General features: G+C 43.1%; 1 protein-coding gene across 2 annotated transcripts in view; it reads left to right on the forward strand.

Moving 5' to 3' along the window:
* Positions 1–269: 269 nt before the first annotated feature.
* The window catches only part of LOC123962912 (rap1 GTPase-activating protein 2-like), a 34416-nt gene continuing 20630 nt past the window's right edge, over positions 270–14055 (forward strand). For both annotated transcript variants that reach the window (XM_046039411.1, XM_046039412.1), the window contains exons 1-8: positions 270–298; positions 1608–1643; positions 5308–5340; positions 6762–7001; positions 7096–7199; positions 10262–10340; positions 10955–11008; positions 11100–11183. In XM_046039411.1, coding sequence (XP_045895367.1) covers positions 293–298; positions 1608–1643; positions 5308–5340; positions 6762–7001; positions 7096–7199; positions 10262–10340; positions 10955–11008; positions 11100–11183 — 636 coding nt within the window. In that variant the 5' untranslated portion in view covers positions 270–292. The remainder of the gene's footprint in view (positions 299–1607; positions 1644–5307; positions 5341–6761; positions 7002–7095; positions 7200–10261; positions 10341–10954; positions 11009–11099; positions 11184–14055) is intronic.

Genomic DNA, 14055 nt, shown 5'->3' on the forward strand with positions numbered 1-14055 from the left:
CCTCGTTTCTTAAAAAAGTACAGGCAGATGCTTACCCATCATGCAGTACCATCAGGGAGGCATCTGATTGGCCCCTAATTTCTTCTGCAGCATGACGAGTCCAAACACACAGCGAAAGTCATTCAGTACCTCTGTGATAGAAGATTGGTTCATATCGAGAGACACGTCTGCGTTGAATAATCGATGTTTAATTGTTTTAATTTTTATTTTCAGCAAACAAGAGCTCCTGACCATCTCCAATGTTCCCGCCGCAGACTGCCCCCCCTCTCCCCCCCGCACCGCACCCCCCACCATGAAGGTAACACACACTTTTATCCATCTATACTTTTGATGACCCTCAGAGAACCAAGACCTGGTGGCATAACGTACTTACTGTCATAATACGGCACGCGTGCACTTCAGTTACCATGGTTATGAGTCACTCACATCATCATCCGTTAACGTCATTATTGTCAGTGTTAGCTAGCTTCTTTAATGTGGACAACACAGACAATCCGAGAAGACAAACACACATAAAACCTCTGCAGGACGCCTGGCTGCACACGCCTCCTCCCAGTTTGGCGTTCAAGGTCCGGATCAAGTTCTGTAGAGACTTTTAAGATCAACTGACGGTCAGATCGATACTTTCTAACGAATTGTGCATCGTTCTTAGGCTCTTAGGCCCCATCCACACAGTTTTAAACGAATACGATCTCCGTCCGCAGCAGCGTTTTAGAGTTGATCTACATTAAAACGATGAAATTGCACATCTAGTGGGCGTGCGCTTGCACACATGAAGCAGATGGTCTACTCTGTAGTTACAGAAGATTTGGTGAAAGAATAAACCACAACAGACGAAGAACCGCTCCAGATTTTGTTTTGCATGCACCAATAACGAGCTGGGACTGTAACTGAATGTAACACGGGAGTTATAAGAGATGGCAAACAGACTGGGAGTTTTCGCAAAGTAAATACGGCGACATGTAGAGTACAAGTGTAGGCTGTAAATGTTGTTTGTACGGTACAAAATATTTTAATAAAAATACCAAATCGAAAACTCTGTCAGCAGCATCGTGTTTCTGCTTTGCACGACTTATGAGATCCAATCAGAGAGCCGAGCGTGAGCTGTCTGAAGAACTGTCTGAAGAACGCACACTCCTCTTCAATCATCATAAATTCAATCACTGTCTTATGATCCACAAATGATTTCACTTTTAAGAGACTGGGATGTGTCCTGGTTACAGATGGTTACTAAGAACCTTCCAGCAAAGCATAAAAGATTCCTTACAACTTCAGAGGGAAACCCATATAGTGATTTTATGCAACTCATAAAATTATGCAACTCTTTTCTAAGGCACTCCAAAGTGGTTTTATGCAACCAGGCCCTGGTCTGTATTTGTTCCTGCTGCAGGCTGTGATGTGAACACCAGCTTTTGTTTGAGCACTTATTCTGACTTAAATCCTAAAAGACGTAACCCTTCATCAGCACTTTGAAGAAGTGACTAAAAATGTCCTGATTTTCCAGGATAAAACTCAAACTGGTCCTCATAAAGACAGAAACACAGGTATGCTCTAAAAAAAGCTAAAAACAAAAGCCAGCATTAACACAAATCTCTTTCTGTCTCCAGTCGGCTCATTTCTTTGACATGATGGACAAGATGGAGGTAAGAATTTTTAATTTGTTGTATAAAATCACGGACGTCTGTGCTTCCTGCTGTGAAAGCTGCTGAGATACCCACAGTTTGGGTTTTAATCAATGACGGAACAAAAAGTGGATTATTTTTATGGTTTTTTAAATCATCTTTGAAAAATTTCTCCTCCTCCAGCAAACAACAGATGCTGAATTTACTCAACATTCATTAAGCTTCAAGGTGAATTAAAAGAAGATGCAACACTAATGTTTTAAGGGGTCCATATAAAGCAAAGACCTAAACATCACACAGTATTCCTTCCTGCAGTCTCACTAGTTTTGGGGTTATGTTGTAATCGAACATTTCAAACCGCGGTGCTGATTCCTGTTCAACACATACAGACTTTATCCCTGAACGTGCGATTTGTACAGTTACTGATAGGGCTGCAAAGTTAATCGAATATCGATTGCGATTTTAGCTTCCCACGATTAAATGAACATGATCGACTCACTGCTATCACTGTTTAAAATGGGAACCTCTGCTGCAGATCAAATCAAGCGCTTCCTAAACTTACAGCCAGCACCCTCCTGCTGCTGCAGTCCAGAGTGGACTGCAAATTCCACTAGTCCGCATGTGTCCGCTGCACCTCGGCTGCCGGAGCTGGTCGCGGCCCTTCTAGTCAACGCTTGGAAGTCCATCAGACGCAGCGTCACAGAAGCAGCTCTCGGCTCAGTGAAGAATACACAAATATACAATAAGTCTATTTTTGGCGGAAGCCACGTCAAGCAGATCGAACTGGGCAGGAAGTCAGACACAGAATGGCGAAGAGAACCCGGTCACTTTTCAAAATAAAATACCCCGTGTATTAGGGCTGACCCCGAATAGTCGAAGATGCTTCGCTGGGTGGAGCCTGATTCGACTGTCAATCTTACAGTCGAATCTTCGCAGCGAAACAAGGATCACGCCATTTTGGCGACATGGGGGTCTGATTTTACATAGAACTACCAATAAGTTAATATACAGCCTGTTACAATATACATTTCAACGTTTAATGCTGTAAATAAACATGTAAAAAGAACAAAACTTTCAAAAAATGTTTTTAAAGTTCGTAAATAAATTCAAAATTGTAACCTTAACCCTGGGTCATCTGTGCGCATGTGTAGGCGTAACGTGTGTGTGTGTGGTGGCAGAAGAGGAACACCTGCTGTCGCACCTCGCAGGACTTTCGGATAATTTATCACCCTTGATGAACCACACAAAGAATATTTTATCGTTTCTAAATAGCTGCTACTTGCAATAGACCTGCGAGGGACCGCGACGTTCATGCAGCTGTTGGCGAGAGAGAGAGAGAAAAAATGCTCAACAATAGGCCCTACTGTGCAGACCATAAATCAACAAAAAACACAGTTAAAACAGAAAAGAACCTTTTATCTACATTACCTACTTAATCATAGAAGAAGCACAAGCGCTGATTATGAAATCAACAAAATCTAAACATGTCAGCAAAATTCTGAAATGCTCCCTGTGGGAGACGCAGCCGAGCAGACAACCGAACAAAACCGGGTCTCAGAGACGTTGCTGGTAAGAAGAGTAGAAGCACAAAAAGGACTAAATAACAACTAGGAGACGATGCACTTTAAGGACCAGTCTTATTTTGATGCAAAGATTTATGATCAACAGTTTATTTAAATTTGAAAGTGCAATAAAAATATGTTGTCCCTAAAACCAATGACTGATCGTGATCTCAATATAGATCAAAATAATCGTGATTATCATTTTGGCCATAATCGTGCAGGCTAGTTACCGATCCTTTTAGAAGAAGCAACAGGAAAACAGCATCCTGCAGCTTTGTAAGCAGTTAAAGGAGAAACCTGGTGATGTTTTCCTCTAGTCAACAAAACCCAAACGAGCAGTGAACATGCATCCTAACGAGTCCCGAGTGTCTCTCAGCCTGATGTCTCATACCTGATGTACTGAGCCTTTTTAAACGTGAAACTTTATATCTGTGAGGTGTTTTAAAGATCTACAGGAGGAACCGATGGGCTCAAGAGCTGAGAGCAGCACAGAATCTTAATGCTGTCTTCTCTTCCTGACACTGATGCAGCAGGTGCCGGAAGCTGCCGAGATGAAGACAATCCCTCAGAGACAGAAGGCACGTCCATCCATCTGTCCTCGTTTCCATCCACTCCCTCTTTTCATTGCTTCATTTCATTCATTCCTTCAAACAAAAGCAGAACCAAAGTCTCTGTGAAAACCTCGACTCTTAGGAAGAACCTGCCAGATTAAAGACTGATCACTTTGTGATTTTGGACTCGAGGTAATATCTTTTATAATATTTTCCACCGTTAGTTCCAGTCCGGTGGCAGCAGGCTAAGCAGGGTAGTCCAGAAGTCCCAGCTCCTCCTGGGGAGGCATTTCCACAGCAGATGTTTAATCTCTGGGTCTACCACGGGGTCTCCTATTACTTGGACATGCCCAGAAAAACCTCCAAATTAGCCACTCCTATGGAGGAAACTCTTTTTCAGCCGGTTGTATTCGTGATCTCCCTCTTTCAGTAACTTTCCAAGCTCTTGAACGTCATGCAACTGGTAAATACTCACCTCAACTGTCCTATGCAAACGCCGCACCGATCTACCTGCCAACCTTCATGCTCCTCACTTGTGAGCAAGACCCCGAGATACTCACTACCAACTTTTCTGACAAAGTACCTCAGACTTGGACTCTCATCACAACTGCTTCACACGCTGCATGCCACCTCAGGACGTCCTGGAGGTGAAGAACCACATCATCTGCAAAGAGAAGCATTTCGGGGGTCTGCTCTAGGACGTGATTCCACGCCTCCAGGACCAGTTTATGGAGGTTCCTGCCCTCACCAGCTGTTCTCCAGGCAATGCTACTGTCCCAGTCTCTGTGGCTGATAGTGATCCACGTAAAGAATAAGTAGAATCAGCCAGATTGGTTGTCGTGTTGATGTGCAGTTTGAGGTCACGGCACCTTAGTCTTTTTGTAAATATTAACCGTCGTCTTGATATCTGATCTGATAAAACTAAACGGAACAGCTGTGTTGTTTTTTTTACCTCTTACTCTCAAGGTCATAGCCTTTTGCCCTTTTTGTTAGCATTGTTGAGGACGCAACCATCTTCTTTTAATAAACTTTATTAGAATTGTCACTGGACAAAAACAAACGGGGTTTCAATGTTTATTTTCAGTGTGAGTTCCACGTCGTGGCCGGATCTGCACAGTTGCTGTTTGAAACAGCTGTAGCCTGACGCCAGACACCAACGAAGAAGAAGAAGAAGAAACTCAACACAGTGGAACATAGAAGCCTCACCACTAACTAGCGTTTTGGCGACGCAGACACAATTGCCACTATTTTTAAAAGCTCATAATGGAGCACGTAGCCTTTGCCAGTGGCTACGGCATAGACTCGACGCACTGATGCCTCCACCACATTAAGGTGGTGATTCTCAGAGGGCTTTACACATGTGTAGGACACAGATACATGTTGGTGTCTCGTACACAATCAGTCGTCCTTCTGGGACAAATAACTGATGATTGAGATTAGTATCTGCTCCATCTGTCCCGTCCAACACCATCTCTCACGCATGTTTATCCACCTGGATGTGTTCGTACTGTGCATCACGGCAGCGTATGTATATTTAACCGTGTGTGTGACTGCTCCGTCCTTCTCTTTCAGGACGACTACATTCCTTATCCGAGGATCGAGGAGGTGAGGCCGAACGTCATCCTCCGAACACAGAATTCATAAACATCCTGACGCTCGCTCACGGGCGTCTGCATCCACAGCACACGGGCTGAATGTGACGAAATGTCTGAGAAACAAATAAAGGTCACGAGTAAAGAGATGCTGCTACCCCTGAGGAGAGGAAACATTTTTATTTACCATAAATTATATGACCCCGTTCTGCCATTTTGACTGCAGTTTTAATTTCATTAGTAAAGTTTCAGGCAGCACACAAAATGGATGATCAATTTCAAATTAGAGCGATAAATGAAGTATTTCATATTGAAACAAGACGCAGACACATAAAGAAGCCAACATACGTGTTGCTGGAAACGTCCCGTACAAACTTCTGTCAGACACAAAAGGAAGAAGAAGCTAAAAGAGTCAAACTAGACTTCTTAAAAGGGAAAAACAGACGTCAGTTTGCCCTCGAGCAAAATCTATGTGACAATCATATCACCTCTACACCTGGATAAGAGGAGTCATTTTCACAGCCCGACTCAGAGGGAGGACAAAAAGACATGACTTTTATCTAAAGATTTATTTAACTCTAAATTGGAGAAATATAAAGTACAGTAAAAAAGCAGTGAATTGAGTGTCTGCATGTGAACGAGCCATACGAGAGTGACTCCAGCAGCTTATGGGAAAAAATAAATTAAGATAAAATAATACCGTGAATAAAGTGCGACAAATATCTGAAGTGCCAAGTACTTTGCGACACATAAATAAATGAACAATACAGTCTATAGGCGACAGCTAAACTGCCTCACATTGTTTCAAACAAGAGAAAAGATTCACCTGCCCTGCTTCAGTCTCACCTGGACGCCTGGAAATATTTTAACCTAATGATTTGGATAGTTAACCACACCGTTCAGCTTCCTCGTGTGTCTTTTCAGAAGTTTTCAGGTACGCTGTTTTGCTAAGACCTCTGGTCCAGACTGTGTCTGCGCCTCCTCAGGAGCCTAAAGTAAAGAAGGTAGTTTGGATTGAGGGAGCAAACATTCAGCGTCAGAGTCCGAGAATTAACATAAACGATGTTAGCAGCTGACAGCCCGGATCAAACTCGTTAACACATGGTCTCTTAGTAACAAGTGCAATACTTGACATACGTGCTTTGTTTTCTGCTTCAGTAGCCAGGTCCCAGTATTCATCACCTCTGCCAGTACTCATTATTAATATTAGTGTTTAATTCTCTACTACTATTTATTATTATACTGTTCATATCTACACTCCTTATATTTAGAGTTTAGGTTTGTATGTTTGTATTTTGTGCTATATTTTCTACTTACCTACTTTCTGGCATAAATCAACGTATTGGAAACACCGTAGTCTGAACACACCTGAAGTCTTTCAGGTGACACCTCACCTGAAACACCCTGAAATGATCAGCTGTGTGTGCGCTGCAGGTGCTGGAGAGGGGGGCGCCGTACCCTCAGGTCATCCTACCTGAGTTTGGAGGTTACTGGATCGAGGATCCCGAGGCCCCTCCTCCCACCTCCCTGAAAATCAAGAGGCAGGAGGAGGATGAGACGGAGGAAGAGGAGGAGGCGGAGCAGGAGGAAGACACCCCCCCAGGGGATTATGGGTACCGGCTGGAGGAGATCAGCGGGGCTGCACGGGCGTACAGGAAGCACTTCTTGGGCAGAGTGAGAGTCTGTGTTTAAATGCTCGAGACTTTCTGTGTCAAGTCTGCACCACAGTGACCTTTGACCTCTCTCTCTCTCTCTCTCTCTCTCTCAGGAGCATTTAAACTTCTCTTGCTCGACCGGCAGTCTGGGAAACCTGCTGCTTTCTGTGCGGCACGAAGAAGAGAAGGAGCAGGAGTCCCTCCACGTTATCATCAGGTACACGCTAACACTACACCTCACATGCTGTACATATCGTTTGGTTTATTTTTACACATATATATATATATATATATACGCACTCACCGGCCACTTTATTAGGTACACCTGTTCAACTGCTTGTTAACACAAACAGCTGATCAGCCAATCACATGGCAGCAACTCAATGCATTCAGGCATGTAGATGTGGTCAAGACAACTCGCTGAAGTTCAAAGCGAGCATCAGAATAGGGAAGAAAGGGGATTTAAGTGCCTTTGAACGTGGCATGTTGTTGGTCTGAGTGTTTCAGAAACTGCTGATCTGCTGGGATTTTCACTCACAACCGTCTCTAGGGTTTACAGAGAATGGTCCGGAAAAGAGAAAGTTGTGAGGATGAAACTGCCCTGTTGATGTCAGAGGTCAGAGGACAATGAGCTCGAGATGACAGAAAGGCAACAGAAACTCAAATAACCACTCGTTACAACTAAGGTCTGCAGGACACCATCTCTGAACGCACAGCAGGTCGAGCCTTGAAGCAGACGGGCCACAGCAGCAGAAGACCACACCGGGTGACACTCCTGTCAGCTAAGAACAGCAAACTGAGGCTACAGTTCACACAGGCTCACCAACACTGGACAGTAGAAGAAGGAAAAACGTTTTCTGGTCTGATGAGTCTTTGTTTCAGCTGCGACATTCAAAGGGGAGGGTCAGAATTTGGCGTAAACAAAATGAAAGCATGGATCCATCCTGCCTTGTTTCAACGGTTCGGGCTGCTGGTGTGGGGGATATTTTCTGGGCACACTTTGGACCCCTTTGTACCAACTGAGCATTGTTTAAACACAACAGCCTGCTTGAGTATTGCTGCTGATCATGTCCATTCCTTTATGATGTACCATCTCCTGATGGCTACTTCCAGCAGGATAATGCACCATGTCAAAAAATGCTCAAATCATCTCAAACTGGATTGTTGAACATGACAGTAAGTTCACTGTACTCCAATGGCCTCCACAGTCACCAGATCTCAATCCAGTAGAGCACCTTTGGTGGAACGGGAGATTCGCATCATGGATGTGCAGCCGAAAAATCTGCAGCAACTGCGTGATGCTATCATGTCAATATGGAACAAATACCTTGTTGAGGGTATGCCATGAAGAATTAAGGCAGTTCTGAAGACAAAAGGGGTTCCAACCCGGTACTAGCAAGGTGTACCTAATAAAGTGGCCGGTGAGTGTAGCTGATCCTTGATGATCCAGAGCTCAGTACCTGAACTGAATCCTCACAATTAGCTCTAAGTAGATTTCAGACCTGTGAGCAGACAGGCGCTCTGGGGAACACAGCGGTGGAAGAAGTTCAGGTCTTTAAATGAAGTATGAGTATTAATACTACAGTGTAGAAAAACTATGTTAAAAGTAAAAGTCCTGCATTCAAAATTCAAAAAGTCTGTGCCTTTGTTTTAAGACCTGAACAGAAACAGCTCATTGCTGATAATAACCACAACAGATGCATGCGTTCACTTGCTGAGGTGCGCAGCTGTGACTGTAGATGTACCTGCCCGTACCTGTTTGTGAAACAACTACACCTTCAGTCTCTGTCACGAAACAGTGAGCCAGCATGAACAAGACCAGGACCCTGGAGCAGCTACGTGGGACTCAGCTGTCAATCATTTCATTATTCACATCTTGCTGCAACATGTCAGATGATTTACGCTCTGCACCTTCATTAAGTATTTAAATCCTCCGTGGCTGCAGCATCTACCAGTAACTGACCTCTTTGTCATGTTTCCACTGTGAGATCAGCTGATTTTCCTGACGGAGCCTCCGGCTGCTTCAGGTGCAGCTTCTCTTTACTCTGTTTGAGGCTTTAGTTTAGTGACTTGTTTAAACAGAATCGTTACTTGTTTTATACTTGTGACTGTCGTCTTTGGAGGTTTGCGGCTCACCACTAAAGGAAAAAGCACTCACAGAGATCTTTCAATTCAGTTCATTCAAAAATAACTACTGTGGCTTCAACAGGTGGAATTTTATGCCAGGTATCGAAAGAAGTACTCTGTTGGTCTCGGTATCACTTTAAGGGTACTGGTTTTGGTTTTGGTATCGTAAAATATTAAATGATACCCAACTCTACGTGTAATGGTTTGGGTTAAAGTGAGTATGTAGTTATGTAACTTACCTAGCATCATTAAATAGATCAAGATTTCACTCCTATATCAGTGTCCGGTTTGGACCAATCCAACCACTTCTTTACTCGGACGTTTCTGTTCTGACATTTAGTGTTTAACAACGACGCTAACGGACTTCTCAATGTGATAAAATCTCTCAACCAGGTTCACATACAACACAACCCTAATCTGGTTTACTACAGCAGTATGAACCCGTAATAAACATTTCGCAGTGATTAACGGATCAAACTGATGCCGAAATAACGACATCATGATGCAGGTTTGTTAAAAATATTAATTCACGCTTTGTCAGGTCTGTCAGCGAGATGACAACTTTTTAAATGTTTGTTTTCTGAATGGAGTTCAGATCGATCAGGGCTATGCTCACTTGCTCTCAGTTAAGTACAACAACACCTGGAATCAAGGAACAGACACATAAATCTGAAATCACCAGGTAGTTTAACTTCCTGTCTTACTTTTCTCCGAGCAGCCTCCTGTTGTGTCCAGTCTGTGTAAATATGAAGTCGTTTCACGGAGCTCTCCATGCCCACTGACGCTACAATATCAAAAGTGGAGTTTGGAAACTCGCAGCTGCAGACAGGTTTACAAGCGCGAGTGACTTTTTAATCCTCAAAATCAATATTAAATGTTAATGCAATAAAAGAAACGAACTCTGAGCTCCTGCTGTTGGTAAACGGCTCTGTTATCTGAGCAGAATCCGGGTTATTTGTCCAAAGCTCCGCCGCCGCCACCGCAGCCGTCTCTGTCCTGCAGAGCTCGCCGTCACTCAGTAGTATAAATAAAAGCTCGCTTCGTGAGGAGTGAGAGCGAAGACTTAAATAATTTAAAGGGAATTCTTTTGATCAGCTCTGAGCACTTTCTGCGGGTTCAGGACTCTCTGAGGTTTGTCTCTTGTCTCTCCAGGTCTCGGGTGAAAAGCGTCTACCACAGATTGTCTCTGACCGAGCTGCCTGACATCCCCAGCGTACCGGAGCTCGCCAAGGTAACCGCACAGAAGGAAACCGCTGTAAAACATCACAACGCAACTGAATAAGTCACATTTAAAATGTATGAAAAAAGAAATATATACTGCGGGACAGTTCTGGTTCTTCACTGTCACGTTGAGGGACGTTTACCTCGACTGTAACCTGAGCGCACATCTGAACTCTAAAGTCTCAGTTTCAAAGCAGATTCGTTTGTCTGAAACATTTCATTTCATTTATTTGTTTATTTGACAGGGACAGTGCTCATTAATTAACAGTAAAATAACTGTAAATGAGCCAGCGTTAGCTCAACAGGCTAATTTTCATCTGTTGTCCCCGGCCAGTTATTATGAGGAATAAAGATTTAAAATGACATAAAATTACTTATTACAGTCCACAAGTAATAACAATATATACAGAATAGTAGTAAGACGGGTACAACACACAACAATAAGTAAACAAACAACATAGAGAACAGAGAACACACGTGATGTTTGTTCCTCTTGTGTTTGTGGGGAACATTTAAAGAAGTGACGACTGCGAGCTGATGAATGTGACTGTTACCGGACGCTGGGAAAAAGAGCGTTTCTGTTTGTCTCTGAGGCTGAAACTGTGTGTGTTGTTCCTCCTGAAGCTGCTGTGTGAGGAAGCAGCAGGCCTGCGCTTCAGTCCCGTCCTCTACCCGAAGGTGAGCGCTCACACAGCTTCAACACAACCTCCAGTTTTCTGCTACGAACAGATCACGATGGACTGATTTTATCTAACCTGTCTGTCATCAGGCGTCTCAGCTGATCGTAAACTACGACGAGCACGAGGTCAACAACACCTTCAAGTTTGGAGTCATTTACCAGAGATTTGGACAGGTACTTCCTGACCGCGGGAACACATTGACTGTTTGACCTCAGATTAATATAAATGATTCCCACTGTGAGGCAAAGATACTGTGTGAGGTGAGAGGCACAGGTGCATGCAGGAAGCTGGTTATTGTAGTTTGACCGCTCACCAGCAGGTGGCGCTGCAGCAGTGACTCACAGCTGATGGAGGAGATTAAGTCACTTGAAACCAAGAGCGTCACAGCCTGAAACTTTAGGAGCTACCAAAACATGTGAACGTCGACGTTCAGCAGCGACCTGGCTCAGGTGGCTCACCGCCTGCTGCATGTGATTTGTAAAGAAGTGCTAGCCAATGATAGCTGCACAGATTTCCACATTAACAGCGAGACGTGACATTTCCAGTCTGTAAATTCTAGACTTTCATCTGTTAATCACAAGTGTGTGAGAGTTTACTGATCCATTTTCACCCCTTTTTCATTCAGGGAACCAAAGAACAGGCTGACGTTATTGTTGTCTACAAAAGGGATTATTAACGTGATTTCAGTCGCAAAAGACGCCATGAATAAGAAAACTAATTTTATTTAGTGATAGGCACCAAAACGTGATGTTAAACAGGATAAATGTCCGAGTTTTTCACTGTTTTTAAACGTCAGGAAATTTTATCTATTTTACTGACATGTTAGATTTGCTTACAGAGAGGTTATTGAGTTCATATAGTGACTTTGCTGCTATAAACTTTACTATTGCCGGTGTTCTGACGATATATGCTGCCCTTGAAAAATGCCACCTTATGTGTTCCCATTTCCAATCCCATAAAGTTATAACTTTCACAGTATTATGACATCTTCTTTATTTGATTATATTATAACATCATTTCAGGGGTAGCGTATTCTGATAGACTAATAATGATTTTGTGTTGATATTGCTGACGATCAGCCACTGTCTCAGCGGCGTGCCCAACAGTAAGGTTGCACAGATTTATGGGCGTGGGAACAGACCACGCTTGTGGGTCATACGAATCCGCAGAACCGCTAAGTAGCACATCTCGATAAGTAGTTTATTGATATTTAAAATATTCAATTCTAATTCCGTTCTGAATCTAAATACGTTTATTACGTCATCGCAATATATGGAATGATAACGCACAGTGCAGATTTTCCTCATATCGTGGAGTCGTGCTAGAAACGCTTTCTGTGTGAACTAGTTGGACGGTTGTTGTGCTGCTGATGTGGAGTGTGACATGACAGAGCATGAGAAACACATGATAGAACATGAGAAACACATGACAGAACGTGAGAAACACATGACAGAACGTGAGAAACACATGACAGAATGTGAGAAACACATGACAGCACATGAGAAACACATGACAGAACGTGAGAAACACATGACAGAACGTGAGAAACACATGACAGCACATGAGAAACACATGACAGAACGTGAGAAACACATGACAGAACATGAGAAACACATGACAGAACATGAGAAACACATGACAGAATGTGAGAAACACATGACAGAACGTGAGAAACACATGACAGAACATGAGAAACACATGACAGAACGTGAGAAACACATGACAGAACGTGAGAAACACATAACAGAATGTGAGAAACACATGACAGAATGTGAGAAACACATGACAGAATGTGAGAAACACATGACAGCACATGAGAAACACATGACAGAATGTGAGAAACACATGACAGAATGTGAGAAACACATGACAGCACATGAGAAACACATGACAGCACATGAGAAACACATGACAGAATGTGAGAAACACATGACAGCACATGAGAAACACATGACAGAGAGTGACATGACAGAACGTGAGAAACACATGACAGCACATGAGAAACATATGACAGAACGTGAGAAACACATGACAGAACGTAAGAAACACATGACAGAACATGAGAAACACATGACAGAGAGTGACATGACAGAACGTGAGAAACACATGACAGCACATGAGAAACATATGACAGAACGTGAGAAACACATGACAGAACATAAGAAACATATGACAGAACGTGAGAAACACATGACAGAACGTGAGAAACACATGACAGAACGTGAGAAACACATGACAGAACGTGAGAAACACATGACAGAACATGAGAAACACATGACAGAACATGAGAAACACATGACAGAACGTGAGAAACACATGACAGCACATGAGAAACATATGACAGAACGTGAGAAACATATGACAGAACGTGAGAAACACATGACAGAACGTGAGAAACACATGACAGAACGTGAGAAACACATGACAGAACGTGAGAAACACATGACAGAATGTGAGAAACACATGACAGCACATGAGAAACACATGACAGAACATGAGAAACACATGACAGAATGTGAGAAACACATTACAGAATGTGAGAAACACATGACAGCACATGAGAAACACATGACAGAGAGTGACATGACAGAACGTGAGAAACACATGACAGCACATGAGAAACACATGACAGAGAGTGACATGACAGAACGTGAGAAACACATGACAGCACATGAGAAACATATGACAGAATGTGAGAAACACATGACAGAATGTGAGAAACACATGACAGCACATGAGAAACACATGACAGATGAGAAACACATGACAGAACGTGAGAAACACATGACAGAACGTGAGAAACATATGACAGAACGTGAGAAACACATGACAGAACGTGAGAAACACATGACAGAATGTGAGAAACACATGACAGAATGTGAGAAACACATGACAGCACATGAGAAACACATGACAGCACATGAGAAACACATGACAGAGAGTGACATGACAGAACGTGAGAAACACATGACAGCACATGAGAAACACATGACAGAGAGTGACATGACAGAACGTGAGAAACACATGACAGCACATGAGAAACAT

The sequence above is a fragment of the Micropterus dolomieu genome, linkage group LG23 (genome assembly GCF_021292245.1).
Source record: "Micropterus dolomieu isolate WLL.071019.BEF.003 ecotype Adirondacks linkage group LG23, ASM2129224v1, whole genome shotgun sequence".
Lineage (NCBI taxonomy): Eukaryota > Metazoa > Chordata > Actinopteri > Centrarchiformes > Centrarchidae > Micropterus > Micropterus dolomieu.